Source organism: Pleurodeles waltl, chromosome 9, assembly GCF_031143425.1.
Source record: "Pleurodeles waltl isolate 20211129_DDA chromosome 9, aPleWal1.hap1.20221129, whole genome shotgun sequence".
Taxonomy (NCBI): domain Eukaryota; kingdom Metazoa; phylum Chordata; class Amphibia; order Caudata; family Salamandridae; genus Pleurodeles; species Pleurodeles waltl.
The window spans coordinates 720,093,027-720,112,257 of NC_090448.1; the positions used below are offsets into that span (position 1 = coordinate 720,093,027).

A 19,231-nucleotide genomic window follows, 5' to 3' on the forward strand; every position below is an offset into this window, starting at 1 on the left:
TGTGACCACATGTAGTAACACAAAAGGATGATGGACGGAGTGCTGACAATGCAAACACTCACCCCCAGTCACAGATCTGGGTTTAATCCATCGTTCTTTTGCTCACCATGCCACCCCAGTTTGGACCCAGCCATATGCAAATCAGTCTTGACCCTGTTCCTCATGGGAACAGTCCAGCCCGAACCACATGTAACCAGAATAACACCGTAGGTCAGAAAGTAAATTCAGGCGTTCATCTTCTCAAGATCGATTAAATAAATCCCAATGGGGATATTGAACATTGGCCTTTTATGTGCTTGAAATGATTCATATTGTTTCGTACAGTGTACAAAGGATTGATATTTGAAAGGCGCACACACTGTTTAAGGTGTGCTTTCCCACAACTGTAAGTTTACTTTTTCCATGTTTTTGTATTTTTATTTTTTTTATTTTTTTTAATGCCTGCTGCTTTTGCCTGCATAGTTATATATTTTTATTCGACCAGCTGGTGGACTTTTGGGCGTTTTCAGGCCCAGGATTTGAAAGCTAAACTCTGGCTCAAGCATAGCAGTTCTAGATGAACAAGAAGGTTCCACTGCCCCGCCTTGCGATTGAAGTAAGGCATTGAGAATTGTCACTCTGTCATATAGTTCTCAGAGTAAGAGCTGATGGGTCTCTTCTTGGGAAAGCAGTAGTTCAACCAAAGAGACAGAAAAACATCAGGTGTCCTCCGCCGGAAATGGTGTCTGACAAAGCCCCAGTTAGTGCCCTCCTTCCCAGTATGGTGTAGTTGCTTGTTGACGCTCCCATGGCTCTGATAACCACTCCTAAATTGCAGTCCCCTTGTGTGGGACCAGCGTTAAATCCACACAAGCCTGCACTGGCGCTAACAGAGTCGCTTTCTGAAGAGAAACATGCAGTGCTCTCTGCACAGAGACCTCCGGTCCTTCTGTTAAGTTTAAAAATATCTCTCTGCCTTGACACCAAAGTCTTGAGTAACATAATTGACAAAGAGAGCACAAGGCAATATGGTTGACATCCTTGGTCGACATCTATAGTGGAGGCATAAGCCTTCGATGCTAGCGCATTCTCTTCAACCTTCGTTAGAGTTCGTCTTTGTTGATCTTAAGGAGTATGATGATAAATGGTACAGGGTTTCTTTCTGATTTACTGGACTCCTGCGCCTCTCAACTCTGCTTGTCTTTCCATCGGATTTTAATCTGGCTTTTCAAAGCCTCTTCTACCAGCAGTGTCTGTTCTGTCCCCTTCTCTGCTGCCCTCCCTCTCTCCATGTTGCCTCTGAAACACATGGCAAAAAATATAAAAAGATCGCTATGAAGCAACCAGTGCTCATGCGCATTTTAAATTAAACGCTCTACACTGGTCAACACTGGTCACGTCATAGTGCTGTTGTTTTTTTATTAGTTTTAGCTAAGCTGCACAGCAGCAGTGCTGCTGAACATCTTGACTGCAGAACATTGCCAAAGCCACAAGCTCTCGTAGGCACAACCTGTTGGCTTTGACAATGTTTGTCAGATTATAGTACTGAACAGGCCTTCTTCTCTGGTTCAGAAAGAGTGTGGGGCCTACGGTCCTTACTTATATAAAGTTTCTCTTATGAGTGCCACACAGATCCTTGCTCTGATACCCAGTGTGTTTTGAGCACTTGTGTGTGAAGTGTAGATGGTAGAAGGTCTTCAAATTGTTGTCAATGTATGGTTGCCGGACCTGTTGGAGCCATTTTGGATTGCCCCCAGTTTTACATGACAAATGTCGAACATTGGAGTACATCTTCCCCAGGTGGTGGGCTTGTATTACCAAAAGCTGAAGGAAGGGGATCTAGCTAATGAAGCATGAGACAATAGCACATAGGCCATTTGTAATGTTGCTTCATTTTCTTTTTGAAGGGTAAACAGAAGAAGGCCTTCATTGTGGGAGGTTTATGGGCCTCTGGTCAGGTTAAAGTTTAAGAGCAACTGACTTTGCCGGTATCATACAAGTGAAATTCGAGCCATTCAAGACACTTGTAGCAAAGGTTCTCAAGTGCAGCATAAGGTGTTCACTCTGCCCATTACCATCACTGATCCATTTTAGCAGGCAGGGAGCAATCCTGAAAATTGTAAGTCCAAAGCTGACGTGTGGCAGCTCTGCAGCCATGTAGATGTATAACAACCGAGTGCTGCCAAAATGCATATGTGTTTGAAAACCATGAAACCTAACTCCACCTTTACTGTGGAGGCCTCAACAATCATACCGTAGGCTGTCCAATACTCCCCTCTAATAAGTCACCCAGTCACCCTACCTTCTGGAGTCATTTGAAAAAATGTCTTTTTTTTTGCCTCGGAGTGAAATCGCCTACAATCCATGACCTCTAGGAACAATCAGATCGGATTGAAGTATTCAGTTCACAAGCCCTTTATCTTTACCACAGCAGTAGATGCCTAGCCAGACCTAAACAATTAGGTTTTTCTTTCCCTCACCCTCAAAAAGAAACAAAAGTGATAGTTGAGGGATCCAGCAGTCTCTTAAGGTACTGAAAGAGAGCTGTTTTCGAACAAATTTAGAACTGAAGATGGTGAAGAAACATTTAAACCATTCAGAACAGTGGTGCTGTATGTGCTTGACCACTTCCCTGTATGTAAGAGTTTTTCTTTGTTCCACATATCTTAAATATACTTACAGCAAGTCGGACGTTGTTTTTGATCACTGCCACTAATTTAAGAACTTTCCATTCAAATCACTCCTCACCAGTTGATCCAGCCACCCATCAGGCTGTCTTTTCCACCACGTATGTGAAGTATGAATGAAGTGTGACGAGAATGATTTTAAAAGGAGCAGTTTTTTGAAGACTAAGTAATGAGGAAGTCATCAGGTATGCCCGGAGCAGAGTCCAGTGTGAGTGACAGTTAATGCAGCATTAAGGTTCCTGTGTTCCTGCAAGGGAGTGATTGTGCATGTAAGGTAAGCAGGTTTCCATACTGTTATGGGTTTATCCCTGAGTAGATAGTGTGTGGCTGTGTACCTAGCAAGCATAGGATGGATGAGAGCAGAGATCCCTATTTCTGAGCAGCTGAGTCGGGACCAGGGCCTCCTTCCCTTCCAGTAGCATGATCCAGATACTCGGTGCCCCAGGCCGTCTGGTACTAGGGCAGGTTCATTTCAGCCCCAGGCAGCACATTCCACTGGTCCATCCATGTTGGAAACATTCTAAGCAGGCCGGAAGTCCAAATTAATTCTCAAAACCCAGACCTGCTGATTCCTGTGTGGGTCACAAGTGGCCAATGTAGTAGTGAGAATCAATCTCAGGGCTAACAGGGGTGGGTGATTTTAAGTCGCTGGCTGGGATCCTGCTTCACTGCCATTGGGTAAGACCTGCTTACGATATTAGCCCCAACTTTTTCTTAAAGTTGCTCCAGGCAAAGCTGCCTCTCTACTTGTGCTACCCACAAGAGTGGTTGTAGGGCCCTTTGGGTGTGTGGCATGTAACAAAGGGAGGATAATCGAGTGCATGTGATAATGAGAGAATCATGAATGTTCCTCTGTGAAAGTGAGCCGCGGGGGTCCAGTATGAGAGGTACCTAGTGCTTGTGTATATGTGCTATGCGTATCATCAGTTTTACCCAACTTGCTGGCCAGCCTTGAATGGCAAAGTTATGCTGCCTATGCAGCACGGCCACAGGGGATGTGTAAATAAATCTACTGGAGTATGGCACCCATTCAGTATAATGTTGTCATTACACCTGTGTGAGAATGTATATAGGGATTCTGGAACCCAGCACGATGGTTTATTTCCCCTCAGTAAGTGTAGAACACTGAACCAGAAATGCACCAGGTCCAGTTGTGCAGCTCCCGTGCGGATGTAGTAGGGGTGTTAATATTAGGAAAGAAGGGCTGCAAACCGGCAAAGGCAGTTGCTCTTCATGGAGAGTCTTTTGCTGTAGATAAGGGATATAATCTGTCCACAGAATGTGGGACCACTTAGAATGGCAGCGCTTTCTTTCAACTGTGCCTAATGCTTAATACATTTTGTTACCCTTCCCAGCCTGTTTAATGTTGTCACAGAAAAAAGCACGAACTTTTCTTTGGTCTCGGTGATGTCGAAGGAAGTATTATTGCAACAAAACCACTAAAAATGATCCAACATCATTGCTTTTAGCACAAGTACGGGCAGTGTCATTGGGTCTGGCTTATAAATTAATTTTCTTCTTCATTCATTGCACTGACAGTTGTGGGTATGGGTGGATCAATGAATGTGAGATCAACGGGTTGGATGAATGGCTATATGATTGATTGCCTTAATGCATGAGTGATTGGGTGCATGAATGACAGTCAATGCAAGTGTGAATGGCTAGATCAGTGGTTGAGCTCACAAATGAAAGGAGAAAAGGCAGTGCAGAGGGACAAGATTAGAGTGGTTAGAAGAGAAAGAATAGTGCAAATTATCCACTAAAAGTCCAACGTCCAGCGTCAGTGTACGTGTAATTGTGCATAGACCATCATTTTAGGCTGAATGGCGAATCCCCTACCAAGGCCAGCTTAAAAAACTCCCTTTTAAGTCCCAGAACAGGGTGTTCATACCAGCTGTGTACCCTTTGCTGACATTAGCCCAGAACATGATTCACATACCACAACTACACCTTCAATGCCTTGCCGGTGTTTTCAATACTACTCGCTTATGTCTGTGGGTATGCAGGCCTCCGTATCACCCGTTTGCAGCATTCTGGCTTGATAATGGTCATCTGGAATGCACAGGAGGAGTTCATAGTTGTGGTATGTTCAAGTACAGGTGAAGAACCCAAACCAGTAGCTCCAGTGTGCGAAGAAGAGTGAGCAACAGGGACCTGACTACACACCAGATGCCCCTTTGCATGAGGTAGTATTCCTAGTGTTTTTCCCTGTGGCCTCAGTCCTGCTGCTCCTGACACACAGAAGACATCACTACTCATGTGGACAGCCTGACTCATCCATGGGAATCCCTGTAGTATCCTGTGTGTTCCTGATTCCTTTACCTGGATGTCTGAGCCCGTGTGTGGAATTCTGGAAAGGAAAAATGTAGTAGAAGGGTTGATCTGTTGTCTGGGGTGGCCATTAGAAGATAAGGACAGTTGAACGGTCAAACCCCCCCTCATTTAATATCTGGAATGTGAAGGTATCCCCTTGTGTAAGGCGAGGTTCATGTCAACATCACAATACTTTGGTAGTGTTATAACAAGGTTTTCCCTTCACAATCCAGTGTGATTTGCCAACAAACAAACCAAAACATTGTGCTCTATTTCTCCTTTGCTGCAGAATACACCCGCATGGTTGAGGGTGTGAAAGAGCCGGGATGTTACAGTAGGCTTAAGTTAGCTTGTAGTGGCTCAGATACTCCCAGTCTGTAGGCTGTGGCCCATTATCAGTATTCTGCTGTGGGTGCCTCCTCAGCCAGCCACCAAAACATACACACGCCGAAAGGTGTGTGTCGCCTATGCCGTGGTGCCTGATGCTGCCACTACAATGCTCAGAATGCACTTTTGAAGCGGTTTCTAGTCCACTCTGCAGGGAGGCTATCCCAAAAAATTATAATTAACTTCACCCTAGCGGCTTAAGAGTAAGAGTCACCATAAATGCTACTTTATCCTTTTGAGAGTGCTGGGCGTTTTGCATGGAAAATCTGGTTGCAGTTATATATCAGTTGTTTTTTGTCATGCAGTTAGTGTAATTTTCGTTTTTTTTTCTATGCTTTACTGTATAAACCAGTAAACCGGGCTTGAAAAGAAAACGATTTGGAAACCATACAAGGTGAAATGCTCTTTGTGTTTGCATGTGGCAGCCATTACTCAACTACATCTGGGGGGGGGAAAAAGCAAGAAGGATTGCAGCTCTGCCTCAAAGAGCAATGGGTTTATTGGAAACCTGCTGGGGGCGACAGTTCAGCTGGAGCTATCGACATGACCTACTCAATATTTCCATTGGTTGAGAGAGATTGTGCTCTGAATTGGTCTGTTTTAAATGATTTTCGTTTAATTATCTTCAGCTAGCTTAGACGTTGGAAGGAGAGGGATAAGTGGTAGGTACTTTAACGTTCTAATAATTCTACCGATTAATTGTTTTGAAGTGCACTGTTTATGAACCAACAGAAAATTCAGTGCACTGTGTTGAATCATGAGCAGACGCAAAGCGGGTTTGTAGGTCGGGGGAAACCGGCTAGTAGCATAATCGCCTTCGTTACTTCAAGGCCAGTCAGGGTATTAGCTGGGGCGAAAAGGAGAGGGTGAGAGATCCCCCTGAAGTTGATGAAGTGCTGTTTCTGCTCACTCCTTTCCCTTCTGATTGACTCGTTTGGCCTTTTTGTGCTAGGTGCCACCTTCGATGTTGCAATGAGGTTCCTGTATGAGTGCCCGTGGCGTCGCCTGCAGGAGCTGAGAGAGCTGATCCCCAACATACCATTCCAGATGCTGCTCAGAGGGGCCAATGCCGTGGGGTACACCAACTACCCGGACAACGCAGTCTTCAAGTGAGTGCGCTGCTGTTCATGCTGACACTGGCCTTCTGGCAAACACGGGCCAGCCAACCCGTCAGAAATGTGGTGCCCAGTTTATACATAGAGGTAGTTGCAGGAAGGTTCCTGGTGTATTGTATAGTCAGTTATATTTCCTGCTTCGGAGCAGGACTCGTTTTTTCTTCACATTTTTCTGCGTTAGTTATCATTGGTACTATAAAATGTAAATGAGAGGGGGTTTCTTGGATTAGCACATTTGACTGCTTCAGAATTCCTTGCAACACTCTTTGCTTATCACCTTGTGAAAGTTGTCAAAAGATGCACTGAAACCTCGTGGTGTTGTCCGCAAGCCTGAGAAAGTAATGATCAATGCACTTACTCATTGCCTTATTACAAGACATCTAGTAAACCTAGTGGGGACCGTCTTTACTAATGTATTGTTGCTTATTCAGTTTAGTGCAAGAGAACTTCTGCAGGTATAGGTTAAAAGTAAGTGGACTGTGTGTGTGTTGGGGGGGTAGCGGGGTTAGTTTACATATTAGCACGCTCAATTTAGAAAGCATTTAAGAGTATAACCGAAGGCAACAGGGATTTTTTTTTTTAATGTTAGATATTTTGTTTTTAAATGTACGTAAATGGCCACTTACCTGTGCTTCACTGCTCTAGCAACTAGTAGTGCACTTCTGTGAGGGCCAAATTCCAGTTGGAGGGAGTAGAAACGTGAGTGCCGCGGTCAGGGCCTCCTTGGTGAGAGGGATTTACCAAGATGTGGCCTCTCTGGCGCCACTGGTAGCATATGGCACTCCACAGGAGCATACAATGGGCAATGATGTTCCTGGGTATAATTTGTAATAAATGATCGTATAATTATGGAAGGACCTCTGTTTCCTTGCTTTAGTCAGTTATCCAGAACTGTGACCATAAACCATAACTCTCCAACCGGAAATAATTTGTGATTGGCGTGTCAGCTCTCTGCATATCATTTTTGGGAGTACGGGTATGGACACAATAAAAAAAAAAAAAGGCGGCATCACATCCCGGCCCTCAGTTTGTGCCAGGGCATTATGGTAAATGCGGTGCATGATAACACTTCATTATCTTTAATTTTTCACCCTTGGTGCAGCCAGTGCTGTGCATCTCTAGACACTTGTTTCAGGATAGTTGTCCTCCTTCAGTAGAGAACACCACATTATTTTGGAGGTGCTGGATATGCTGCCCAGTCTCCTCAGGTCTCTGTACTACTCATTAGGCGCAGTTGCATCAGCTAGTGCTCGTCACCTCACTAGCTGAAAGGAGCCTTTTCAAATAAAAATATAGTGGGGGCACACTGCCTCCCATCCAAGCACTCAGTTCACTCCAGTGCATCGTTGTAAATTGGGCTCATCATAACACTTCAGTGACAGTCTTTTGTTTTTCACCCTTGTTGGTGCACTTGCTGCAGACTACCACCGAAGTCAACTTGTACTCCATTTACCATAATGCATTGGGACAAATTGAATGCTGGGATGTGAGGCAGTGCACTCCCACTGTCCTTTCTAAAAAGGCGCCCATGAGCAAACGAGCTGACGAGCTCTGGTTGATGCATCTGTGTGTCAGTGAGTGGTACTGATACCTGAGAAGACTGGCAGCATTTCCAGCAACCCCAGAAAATAAAAAGCCTGCTGCTCTCTACTGATGGACTAAATCCAGAAGCACGTCTTTAGAGATACACAGCACTAGCTGCACCAACAAGGGTGAAAAACTACAAACTACCACTGGAATAAGCCTCAAATTGTACCTCATGTACCAAGATGAATGTTGGGATGTAAGGCAGGGTGCCCCACCCTCCTTCTGTCTAACATAGATACCATTTTAAGTGTTATGAAAAGCCACCATGCCAAAGTGTAAATCATTTACCTGCAGCGGTTTCCTAAATAGTTTACCTACTCTCCCACGGTTCTGCCTTTAGCCTTTTATTACAAAATCTGGGTGTGTCACCTATTGACCATCCTCCGAAAGCAAGTCAGGAGGTCGTTCAAGTAGAGCTTTTAGACCCTCAATCACATCCAAGGGTTATTTGCTGTTGCCTTGTCCTTTGGTGCTTTAGACTTTAAAAGGCTACGTTTGACTCAGCGTGATAATGCTTGGATGCGACTTTGTGTTTCAGTGTTTGGCTATGACTTGAAGCTGGGCTGATTAGCTGCTCTTCCTCTAGGGGTGTGTGATACTCAGGGGTGTAGCTTGGTCAGTATGGTTAAGGGGGTGTGAGTTTGAGATTTCCCAACTGGCACGTTTGGACATCTTGTTAAAAACATTACACGACCAGCAGGCCATGAGGAGGGCTTAAGGGGCAGTGGATAAAAGAGGAGTGCTGGTTTTTAAGAGTACTTAAAACGCATTATTTTTAAAACTATTCAACATTATCTAAGGCCTTCAAAACATAGACAAGAGCGTGTGTGTATTTTTGTATAACCCCAAACTTCCCCTCCTCCACCGCAGAGCTCCGTCCCTGGTGACACTTACAGTTAAACTCTGAGTAACAGTTGCTTTGGGACTCTGTGGTGCTTGCTTTGAGAATGTTTGTGTTGGATGCTTACTTTATCAACTTGTTATTGCATATTTTGATATTGACATTTACTCACTATGCATGTCTCTCAATGAGCAAATGTTTCTAACTTCTACGCTGGGATTGCTTGTTTGCCACCTGATATTGAAATGTTTCTTTAAGATTCTTGGTGGTACAGTAAGTTTTTCCACAGCCGATATGTCAGTGTCTTTATGGGTTTCTCCGTGTGATTGTATGTTATTGTTATTTGACATCTGTATAGTTTACACCCGTTTCTTAGAATGGCATCGCAAGTCGTCTTATTCGAGCGGCGATGTTCCAGCCGATTTGGTGGTTGCCAACACCGACCATGTCTTTGTCTGACTTTGTAATATGTTGTAGTATGGCTTGATAAAGGACCATGAGATGACAAAAGTAAAAAAAAAATTGTTTCCCCTCGTTGTCCAGGTTCTGCGAAGTGGCCAAGGAGAATGGCATGGACATCTTCCGCGTCTTCGACTCTTTGAACTACCTGCCCAATATGATCTTGGGAATGGAAGCGGCTGGGAAGGCCGGCGGCGTGGTGGAAGCTGCAATCTCCTACACTGGCGACGTGGCAGATCCCACCCGCACCAAGTACTCTCTGGATTATTACATTAAACTCGCTGATGAACTGATGAAGGCAGGAACTCACATTCTGTGCATCAAGGTATTCAGAAGACCCACCCTTTGCTTCTGCATCACGTACTTTGTTAGTTTGCAAATGCATGTAATTAATATAATTGCCCACTCTCTTGTCAGTCATATCCTAATGAAAACGAATACGGTATTTTTAAATAATTTGTTACTTTTTAAGGATGTCTTAATTTGTTTCATTCCTTACAATTAACATTTGGCACGGTGAGAAATGAAATTGTCATGGAAAAGTAGAATACTAGAGAGAAGAGTTGTGTGGAACAAGATAAAACAAATGGTTACTTCCCTTTGCAGGACATGGCAGGCCTGCTGAAGCCCAAGTCCTCAGACATGCTGATCCGTGCACTGAGAGACCGCTTTCCTGATGTTCCAATCCACGTCCACACCCACGACACCGCTGGAGCTGGGGTGGCCTCCATGCTGGCGTGTGCTGCTGCGGGAGCAGACATAGTAGACGTGGCCGTGGACTCCATGTCCGGCATGACCTCCCAGCCAAGCATGGGGGCCCTGGTGGCCTGTGCCAAGGGCACAGACATGGACACAGGTACAATACCCATTTTGGCTGTTCGTCACGCCCTTACTTTTTTTTTAGCGGTTTGGTATGCACAGCTATGATACACAAATCAATGAACGTAAAAACAGATTTTAGTAACTCATTTAAGAACACTGCGGCAGTGGCATATTTCTCTTTCAGGACTTTGCATTCAGAATAAAAACAGGCTTAGTCTCCCACACGAATAGTGTTGAAAGAGGAGGTGTGTGAAGTGATTCTTTATCGAGGTGCGTGTGATGGAGAATGTTGAGACCACAAGCTGGTGCGGAAAGACATAATGAGGTGGGAGGATAGGGTCAGTGTGAAGGGATAATGAAAGGAAAGAAGCATGTTGATGAAATGCAGAGAAAGGAGAGGAGGGGAAGAAAAGGATGAGGAAATTGGTGAGTGTTTAGAAGGATAGTTTGAACTTATTTTAATGAGAGTGAACCCAGAGCTTTACACTGGCCATGGCGCTAAGTGTTGAGAGGAGCTGTTTAAGCGGAGAGTCTTCATTTTGTGCTCTATTGACTCTTCTCGTGATCTTAGACTAGTCAGTATTATGATGAGCATTGTCTACTGATGAGTTTTCTCTTTAGAGTGTAGCTAGAAAACTTCTTCCAGCCCTACTTCGTCTATTTGAAGAATACAGATCTCCTGTGGATGTCATCCTTGCCCGACCTCCACCATCTCTGGGGCCTTCCTCGGATCAGAAGCTAGGCTTCTTGGCGAATGCAGTTGTGCTAGACATCTGGAGAAAGTAGTTCTAGACTTCTGATCCATGATGGCGTCCTGCTGTGTGAAAGTTATGACATTGAGGGCAAATCGTTTCCATCGTACTTTCACAGACAAATGGTGGAAAGAGTCGGGTGAGGCAAAGGAAAAGCAGAACAATAAGATGTATAGAGACGAAAAATGTAGTTTAGGTTTGATAGTGCTGGAATTGAGCTTGCTGGGTATGGAACAAAAAGAGTCGGTGGAGAGTGGATGATAGTGCAAAGGGTTGGGGTTTAGAGAAGCATTTAGGAAACTAGGAAAGAAAATTCTGAACCAACATCGAGGATGAAATAAAAGGAGTGCCGAAAATCATCCATCCTTGGCAAAAGCAGAATGGAACAAGAAGGGGATGAAGAGCAGGTGGCAATAATACAGAGCTCGGTGATGCAGGGAGAGGGGCCCTCAAGATGAGTGTTTATCCCAGGAAGTAGGCAGTGGCTGGGAGAAACGTTTAACAAAGGATGAGCATGGAAATCTGTTGAGGAAAGTTAAATAAGCTTCCATCGAGGTTCAAGCAAGAGCTGTGTCAGGGTGGGTAGTGTTAAGTGTTAAGTGTGGCTGTGGTCTGTGAGTTGGTGCCTAAGCTTGTCCTGCATACAAGGCTGCACGTGGCTGTGGCAAACGATGGCACCGTTAAATGGAAGAAAGATTTAGCAAAAGGGAGGGATATGAGTGGCTTAAAAACATAAGAGAAGATGCAAGAAAATCGTGCAAGGGTGTGAAAGAATGGATGTGGGTGTAATGTGGGGCCCTAGGCCCTCATGCTAGTAAAGGAAGGGACGCAGACACGGTAGTAGGGTAGTACTGAACTGGCCTCAGGCACGTGCGCCCGGCCCCTTTTATTGGCAGGGTCACCTGACTGGTGACGCCTGTGTTAGGTGGGTGTAGGCTACACAAGCAAGACCAGCCCTCAGCAGAGTGGCTGGCAGAAACACTAGAATGAGTCCAGCTGGACTCTACATCCCTCCCAAACTTTATTGAGGAACCAAACAAAAGTCCAACCTGTAAAAGAAACAATAACAAAGCACCACAATCAGTCTCTCGGCCTCGAAAAGGCAGACTGCAGAATTGCAGTGGACATGGTGCAGCTGGGAGCATCCGGACACCTCCGCACGAGTCCATAATTTAACCAGGTACAGCTGGGCACGAACACAGTGTGGATGAAGTCCAAATACTTCAGTTGCTTGTCCACGACCTCACAGTTCACTGGATATAGTCGATCCGGTCCTGCCTGGGCTCATGTGGTCAAAGTCTATTTACAGTTTCTGATGCGGGTGCATCTGGAGCAGTGGGGAGTCCACTGTACACAGTTCTGGACGGCATTCTGACTCTGGAGATTGTCTACCTCCTAAGACTGCAGATGATGTGACGGCCTGGGGCGCCTGGGAGTCCAGCGGCAGAGAAGCAGCAGTCTTCCCTCTCGTGCCAGATCTCCATCAAGCAGGAGTCTCCTCGAGGCCCTTTTGCGGGCTTCCACAGGACTGTGTGGACTGTGCTTGCCTATCTCAGGCCCAGCAAAGACGTCTCAGAGGAACAGCCTACAGGACCACATCCTAGTCTCGCATGGAGCCACAAGGGTTGTTGATGCAGGGTCCGATTGCTCGAGCCATCCGGATTCAGGTGCTCTGACCACGGTGCAAAGTCTTCAGGTGACCAGTCTCTCGATATGAGACCTCCGTGCTTCCGGATGCCTGACGTGGAGCTGTCTCAGATGCATTCTCTCAGCGATATTCCGCTCTCACAGGAATTTGTTGGAGGCCCTTGTCCCTGGATTGCAGCGGGACTGCGTGGGCTGTGCGGGCCAACGTCGGCCACGCCAAAGGAGTCTCTCTGAACTCCCAACAGGGCCACGTCCTAGTCTTGTGCAACCCCAAGGGTGGATGGTCCAAATGATCTGGTCTGCTCTCACCGGCAGGCGTCTGGTTCACAGTGCTCATGGCAAGTGTTCAGATGATAAGTTTCTACGTTGCCAGACATGCCTTGTCAGCATCGGTTCTTGTTGCTGACTGTCTCCACTCAGGTGGTGCTGTGCTCCTCCTTCGATGATTGGGCGATGCACCACATCATGATGATGATGTTTTTTTTTATCCTGTTGCAGATCAAACAGGTGGCGGCGGCTTCGTCAGCGGAAGGACCACTTGATGGACATAGGGGCCACGGCGGGTCTTGTGTGGCCTGTGCAGTCGGCGTCAGGGATGCCATCACAGCCAAGCAGCCGGTGACAGGTCGGTCATACTGGGAAGCGTGGGGGACCACCCACATCGCTGTCTTCAGTGACTTCTGCTCACCCCGGTGACTGTCTTGTACTGATGGGTACCTCCTCATCTGCTCGCACGAGTCCTCAGTTTCGTCACTCTACTTCCTTCCACTTTCACACCTGCGATGGAGTTGATCTGTGGTGTGACCGGTCTGTCACACTCCTCATCATTTCTTGTTGGCATCGTGCCACTCTCTCTTCTCCTTGCTGTGGCATCGTGCCACAGGTCACATGTTGCGGCACATGGACCTTGCGCTGCACCTCTGCTGGTACATCTTCCTCTTTGTCCTCGACGTGGCGTTGTGCCACGGGTCGCATGCTGCTTCACACGGACCTCTCACTGCACCTTCGCTGGTGCATCTTCCTCTTCGTCCTCAATGTGGCGTTGTGCCACAGGTCGCATGCTGCGTCACATGGACCTATCACTGCACCTCCTCTGGTGCATCTTGCTCGGTCGCAGCCTCTCACAGGCTGAGTCCTGCGGGTAGGACATGATCTGCTCTTCAGGCAGACCTCACCCGGTCTGGTCCATTCCCGGATCCTCTTGGTGGACCTCTCTCTTCTCCTTCTCTTCACTCGATGGCGCCATTCTTGCGCCTTGAGGCTGCGCTGTTACAGCGCTCACTCCTGCCATCTGCTCTGGCAGGGTCGGTCAGTTCAGATGACCTGCTCACGGATGGGCCAACAGTGGCCATGTTCCGTCGCTGCGCGGCCAGCTGACATGGCCTCTTTTCCCGTGCGTTACGTCACGATCTCGGGTACTCTCTCCATCTTCACGGACTTTACCCATGTCGTCACATTCTCGGGCGCAGCTCTCTGTGCACGCTGCGCACGTGTCAGTCTCTTTTTTTTTTCTGGGCGTCCTGTGGCAACGCCTGGCATGTCCCTTTCTTGTCCTGCGGTGATGTCCATCACTGCTGGGGCATGTGGCGTTCTTTCGGCGGTGGCGGCGGACACCTGCCAGGGGCTGCGCAGACCATGCGCGCTCTCTTCGTACCTCACGTGGCACTTGCATCCATTTCTCACCGTTGCAGCTTGGCTGGGACAGCTGCAATCTTCTCCTTCCCTTTTGCAGCGTCGCTCGTGTCGCTTCCTTCTTCCTCGCCGTTTCCGTCTTCTGCGCCGTTTCTGTCTACGGGCGCACTCTTGGTTTGGAGCAGTCACTTTCTGAAGGTGCTGCTGTAAACTTGCCTTCATTCAAGCTTGTTTTCCCTTTAAAACAGAAATAGGGTGCAATACCAACTCTGGCCACTGGATGCCAGTAGTGCACTTTTTTTTCTAGCTTCAAGACAGTCTTTCCTGTTACCGGCCTCGTTTATTTCAACAGATGCCGGTGAGGAGGGCATGCTGCCGGGAGGACTCCGTCATGCTGGTGGGGGCTGCAGGTAAGTGCAGTTTTTATTTATTTTACTTCTTTCTGTCTTCTTTTCTTCTCTTTTAAGAAAATGTTGTACATTTTCCTGCACAGCCTCTTTTAAGAGGCAGGGAGACGGCATGAAGTTCAGAGAGGGTGGGGGCGGTGCCTGGCATTTTAATTGTCCTTCTCTAGTGGTTGTTGGCTCCTGCCCCCTTCCTTCCACGCATTTTCTTGTAGTTTGTTTGGGGGGGGCTGCCCTTGGCATTTTAGAACTTTGGTGCATGTTTGCACCATCCTGTTTAGTCTGTTTCGGTGCGTGCCTGCACCACTTTACTCGGTCCTAACGTGCACGAAAGTTGGTGGGGGCGGCTCTGGGCATATTTTGTGTGGTGCGCGAGAGCACCATTCTTAAATGAAAAGGGGCGACCAGCCCCGGCCACACTTTGGCACCTTCTCACGGTGCACGGGGCGCGACAGCGCCACTTTAAATGCAAAACAAAAGGTAGACGGCCCCTTTTCTTTATTCTCGGTGCCCGATGGCACCATGTTCTTCACACGCGGCCGCAGCAGCCTGACACGCTGCGGACCGCATTCTCTCCTCTTGGAAGCTACCATACCAGCCCTGGCCACAATTCTTTATTTTCTTTTCTCCGGCGCGCGACAGCGCCATTTCCCACACATACTGCGCGGACGCAGCAGCTTTCGCTCACGCTGCGGCCGCGCTGCGTCCGACTTTTGGGGGGGTGGGTGCGGCCTCAGGGCATTTTGTTTTCTTGGGCTGGGGACAACAGGCCAGCGCGCTTCGTAGCGCTTTATTTTCGGCGCCCGCAGCCGTTTTTGCAGTGCTGCGGGACGCGCTTATCAGCATCACTCACCCCCTTCTTTTACTCCAGTGGGACTGGGGCTGCGACGGCTTCACTTTTCCTCTTTCCTCCACCCATTGCTCCGTCGTAGGTTCATGTCTGCAACCACGTGGGGTTGCAGATCCCACTCGTCGCCATTGTAATGTGGGGCCCTAGGCCCTCATGCTAGTAAAGGAAGGGACGCAGACACGGTAGTAGGGTAGTACTGAACTGGCCTCAGGCACGTGCGCCCGGCCCCTTTTATTGGCAGGGTCACCTGACTGGTGACGCCTGTGTTAGGTGGGTGTAGGCTACACAAGCAAGACCAGCCCTCAGCAGAGTGGCTGGCAGAAACACTAGAATGAGTCCAGCTGGACTCTACAGTGGGCACGGAAGAACTGACCTAAGTGCTGAGAATGCTTGTGCTGATGTAAATGAAAGTGGTGAGACATGAAAGGGACTATTGCTGCAGGGTGAGACGTCTAATGTGAGAGTATGATGGGATAGGAGGCGTGGCGCTGGCAGCACGGAGGGATCCACGTGTCTACGAAGGATAAAAAGGCAGCACCGCGATAGCGGGGGGCGACCAAAGAGAAAACACATGGACTACGGCTATAGAACAAAGGAGAATAGTAAACCAGTGAGTGGAAAGCCAGGAGAGATCTGAAGCACGGCTGGATAACTGTACTGGTAGGGATGGAGCCGACCACCGGTCACTAGCACCATCACCGCTGCCACTAAAACAGCTTCACTCTGAGTCCAGGCCGTTCTGTGCACTAATTCACAAGCCGAGTATACCATAAACATGGTGAGGTAAGGACAGGTACCTTCCATGCCAAAACCCTCGCCCAGTTGTTATCCCCCTCTCTCCTTCCAGTGTTCCCTGATCCTCACTGTCATTGCCAGCGTGTTTGTTACAGCAAAGGGACCTGGGAAACAACGCAGGGCTGCTTTCAGCCCATGCTCGTCCTCTCGCCTCACGTTGAACTTGTCACTTTTGGCCCTGCACACTCTCTTTACTCCATCTGCACTAGCTTTACTCCTACCAGGGGCTCGCGGGGCTCCACATCCTAAGCCCACGCAGGCTGTGTGGTCATGAAGTCCCATCCACACTGGCACTGGCCCCAAGAGATGGGATGGCATGCGGTGTGCCCCTGCAGAGATCACACCAAGGAATCTGCCGACCAGTCCTGATGGGGTTCCAGGGTGTGTGTTTTCGTGTAAATTTAGAGATGCACATGTCATGCACGTGGCTCTGAGGTGAGTATTTTTGGAATAATATGACAGAAGTTGTGAGGTGAACCTGGGCCTCTAAAGTGGTTTCTGACATACGATTTTATATGTGTGGGTGTGTATGTGCACATGCTGTGAGGTTCATCTCTGTGCAGTGAAGGTGAAAAGATGAATTTGGGCACCTAAAGCTGATCCTGGCATATGAAACTCTGTGGTCCTAGGAGGCTGTGCACAGAATCTATGGCTGAACCATCGCATAAAGTTAGATTATGTAATACAAATTAAAAGCGGGATTTTTTAGACTAATGGCAGTAATAATAACTCTTATTTGATGATTATCATCGGTTTATTCAGGGGAACTTCATGCTTGTGTGAAGGTGTAGTTTCCTGCGTCTTAGAGAACATGTACTGCTGCTGTTGTAGTTCCTTAAATGATTTACATACTGACCCACTTTAGGCATGCAACGTTTGAACTAGAATAAAATACATCTAAGTTCTTTAGAATGTGGATTTGTTTTGCAAAATAAACATTTGGCCCCAATTTCTCCAAACGTTTAGGGGCAGTGACGGTGCACTAGCTCTCTTCTTTCAGGGCAACAAGGGGAATGACTTTAAGCGGGAGCAATGCGCAGTGCGTTGTCTTGTGTGACCACCAGGGCACGAGTTTCAATCCTGACAGGGCCAACTTGGACTTCGGAGGCTCATAAAATGAGTACCATTGAGCTGGATAATAGTAACTTCAGTTATTCGTAGTGCTAAGTAACCTCAATGATGATATTAAGCACTAAATAGAATCAAATTGTGATTATTTACAATCTACAAGTTAGCACGTTTCTCTCGACACTCCCAAATTCTTGGTGATTTGGAAAACCGATACACAAGGAGATTGGCTAGTACTGTATTGTCAAATTTGTATAGTGTTTCATACCTTTGTTGAAACCGCGAAGGGCTTTTATTTGCATCAGTACGAACCCTTTGGAAGTGTATGTTTGGAGCATTGAGCAGAAATGACCTCTGTGTGAGGTGTTGTGATTTGTCCATGATCTCACAGTGTGAAATGTGGAGGCGCGAATTCGAGCCCAGGTCTTGTAGTTTCGAAGTCTGTTGCTTGGCCATTAGCTCTTCACTTTAGGGTGTGATGGAAGGACATATTTGGTAGAAGAAAGAGTGACACAGAGAGAAAGACCTTTGGTAACGTGCAGCGTCGGGGCGCTCTACAGAGGCGCCCCCGCAAGCTTCGGCTGCTTGGTTTCTTCCACTCCTCAGTTCCTGGGGGTGAAGCAGGGCCACCTCCAGGGAGCTCGCTGTTTAAGTGGAAGAGACTGGCGTATCAGTGGCTGGGGCCGGCCGATCAGCATTGATGGGAGTGGGCATGCCGGTTAGCCCAAGTTGTTAAGTGTTTTATTAGCAATGATCTGCTTAATACAGTCTTTAAATCATCATTCTCTGCTCATTCTGGCTCTGTCTCTTCCGTTCACCGTTCGTCTTTCTCTTAGTGTGTTTGGCATGGAGGGCGCGCCTGGGGTGACATCTCGGCAGTGAGCCCTCTTGAGGCGCCAGGGGGCACTGGGAGTGCTGGAGCTGGGCCTGGCAGCGCTGTAGAAAGGGTGACATGACTGCCTGTCCTTGTTTGTTAATGTTCAGTTACTTGATGCATGACTGAAGGAGTGACCTTCTGCAGCACTAATCTTCCGTGGCGTTGCGCTTGAACGTGCAATGTTCCTCTTCCCAGGATCAGCTTTATTTCTAAAGATAATGCATTTTACTGGTTATTGTGTAGCGCTTGCCCTGCTGCGGCGAAGCTTCTAAGCGCTGATGATCATTTTAGCGGTTAAGTTAAGCGAATTCAACGGTGAGATTGTTTACGAGCGCAGCAGCAAGCATTTCAGTGGCCTTTGCTTCCGTGGGGTTTAAACCTTACTTTCGGGAATGATGTGTAGGGCCTTAAACCATGGCTTTCATTTGTGATCTCTGAACACCAGTCTCCCCACCACAAGCTGCCTTTCAAATACAGAATTAAAATTGCTCATATTTGTATATATTTCACCCTTTTTCATTTCTTCCTAATGTTCTGTCTGTCAGGTCCAGCAGAGTTAAAAGTCCACAGCTGCCCATGGCACACTCCTTTGTCCTGTTTCCCCATCCTGTTTTGCTTGTCCCGTTGTCCCTATATCCATGCCCTAATCAGAGGCAACTTCAGTTGCCCCTCCCCCCACTAGAACCCTATGCTAAGGCATGGAGAAGAGGGGCCCCACCGTACCCCCACTGCAGTTGTCCTCCTGTAGGTAACTTCCCCAGGCATCTTTTCTGGAACTGTTGGTTGGGTCAGAGTTTTGGGCAACTGCATGGCTGTACCCCAGGAGTAATATGTAAAATCTGTAGTCACCCATAACCCGATGGTATGGGAGAACTGTGTGGTACTGGTGTACCATTTGAAACACCATGGTGTGCCTGAAACCGGTGGCTGTGTGACTGCGGTCCATACACCTCCACCCTCTGTAACTGCCATCCATGCAGGTCCACCCTCTGTAACTGCCATCCGTGCAGGTCCAC

The 19,231-nt window shown here is 47.6% G+C and overlaps 1 protein-coding gene across 3 annotated transcripts in view; it reads left to right on the forward strand.

Annotated features, from left to right (window-relative positions):
• The window catches only part of PC (pyruvate carboxylase), a 1,846,452-nt gene that overhangs the window by 1,777,084 nt on the left and 50,137 nt on the right, over nt 1-19,231 (forward strand). For all 3 annotated transcript variants that reach the window (XM_069207836.1, XM_069207837.1, XM_069207835.1), the window contains 3 exons: nt 6,319-6,475; nt 9,453-9,693; nt 9,975-10,224. In XM_069207836.1, the coding sequence (XP_069063937.1) occupies nt 6,319-6,475; nt 9,453-9,693; nt 9,975-10,224 (648 nt within the window). The remainder of the gene's footprint in view (nt 1-6,318; nt 6,476-9,452; nt 9,694-9,974; nt 10,225-19,231) is intronic.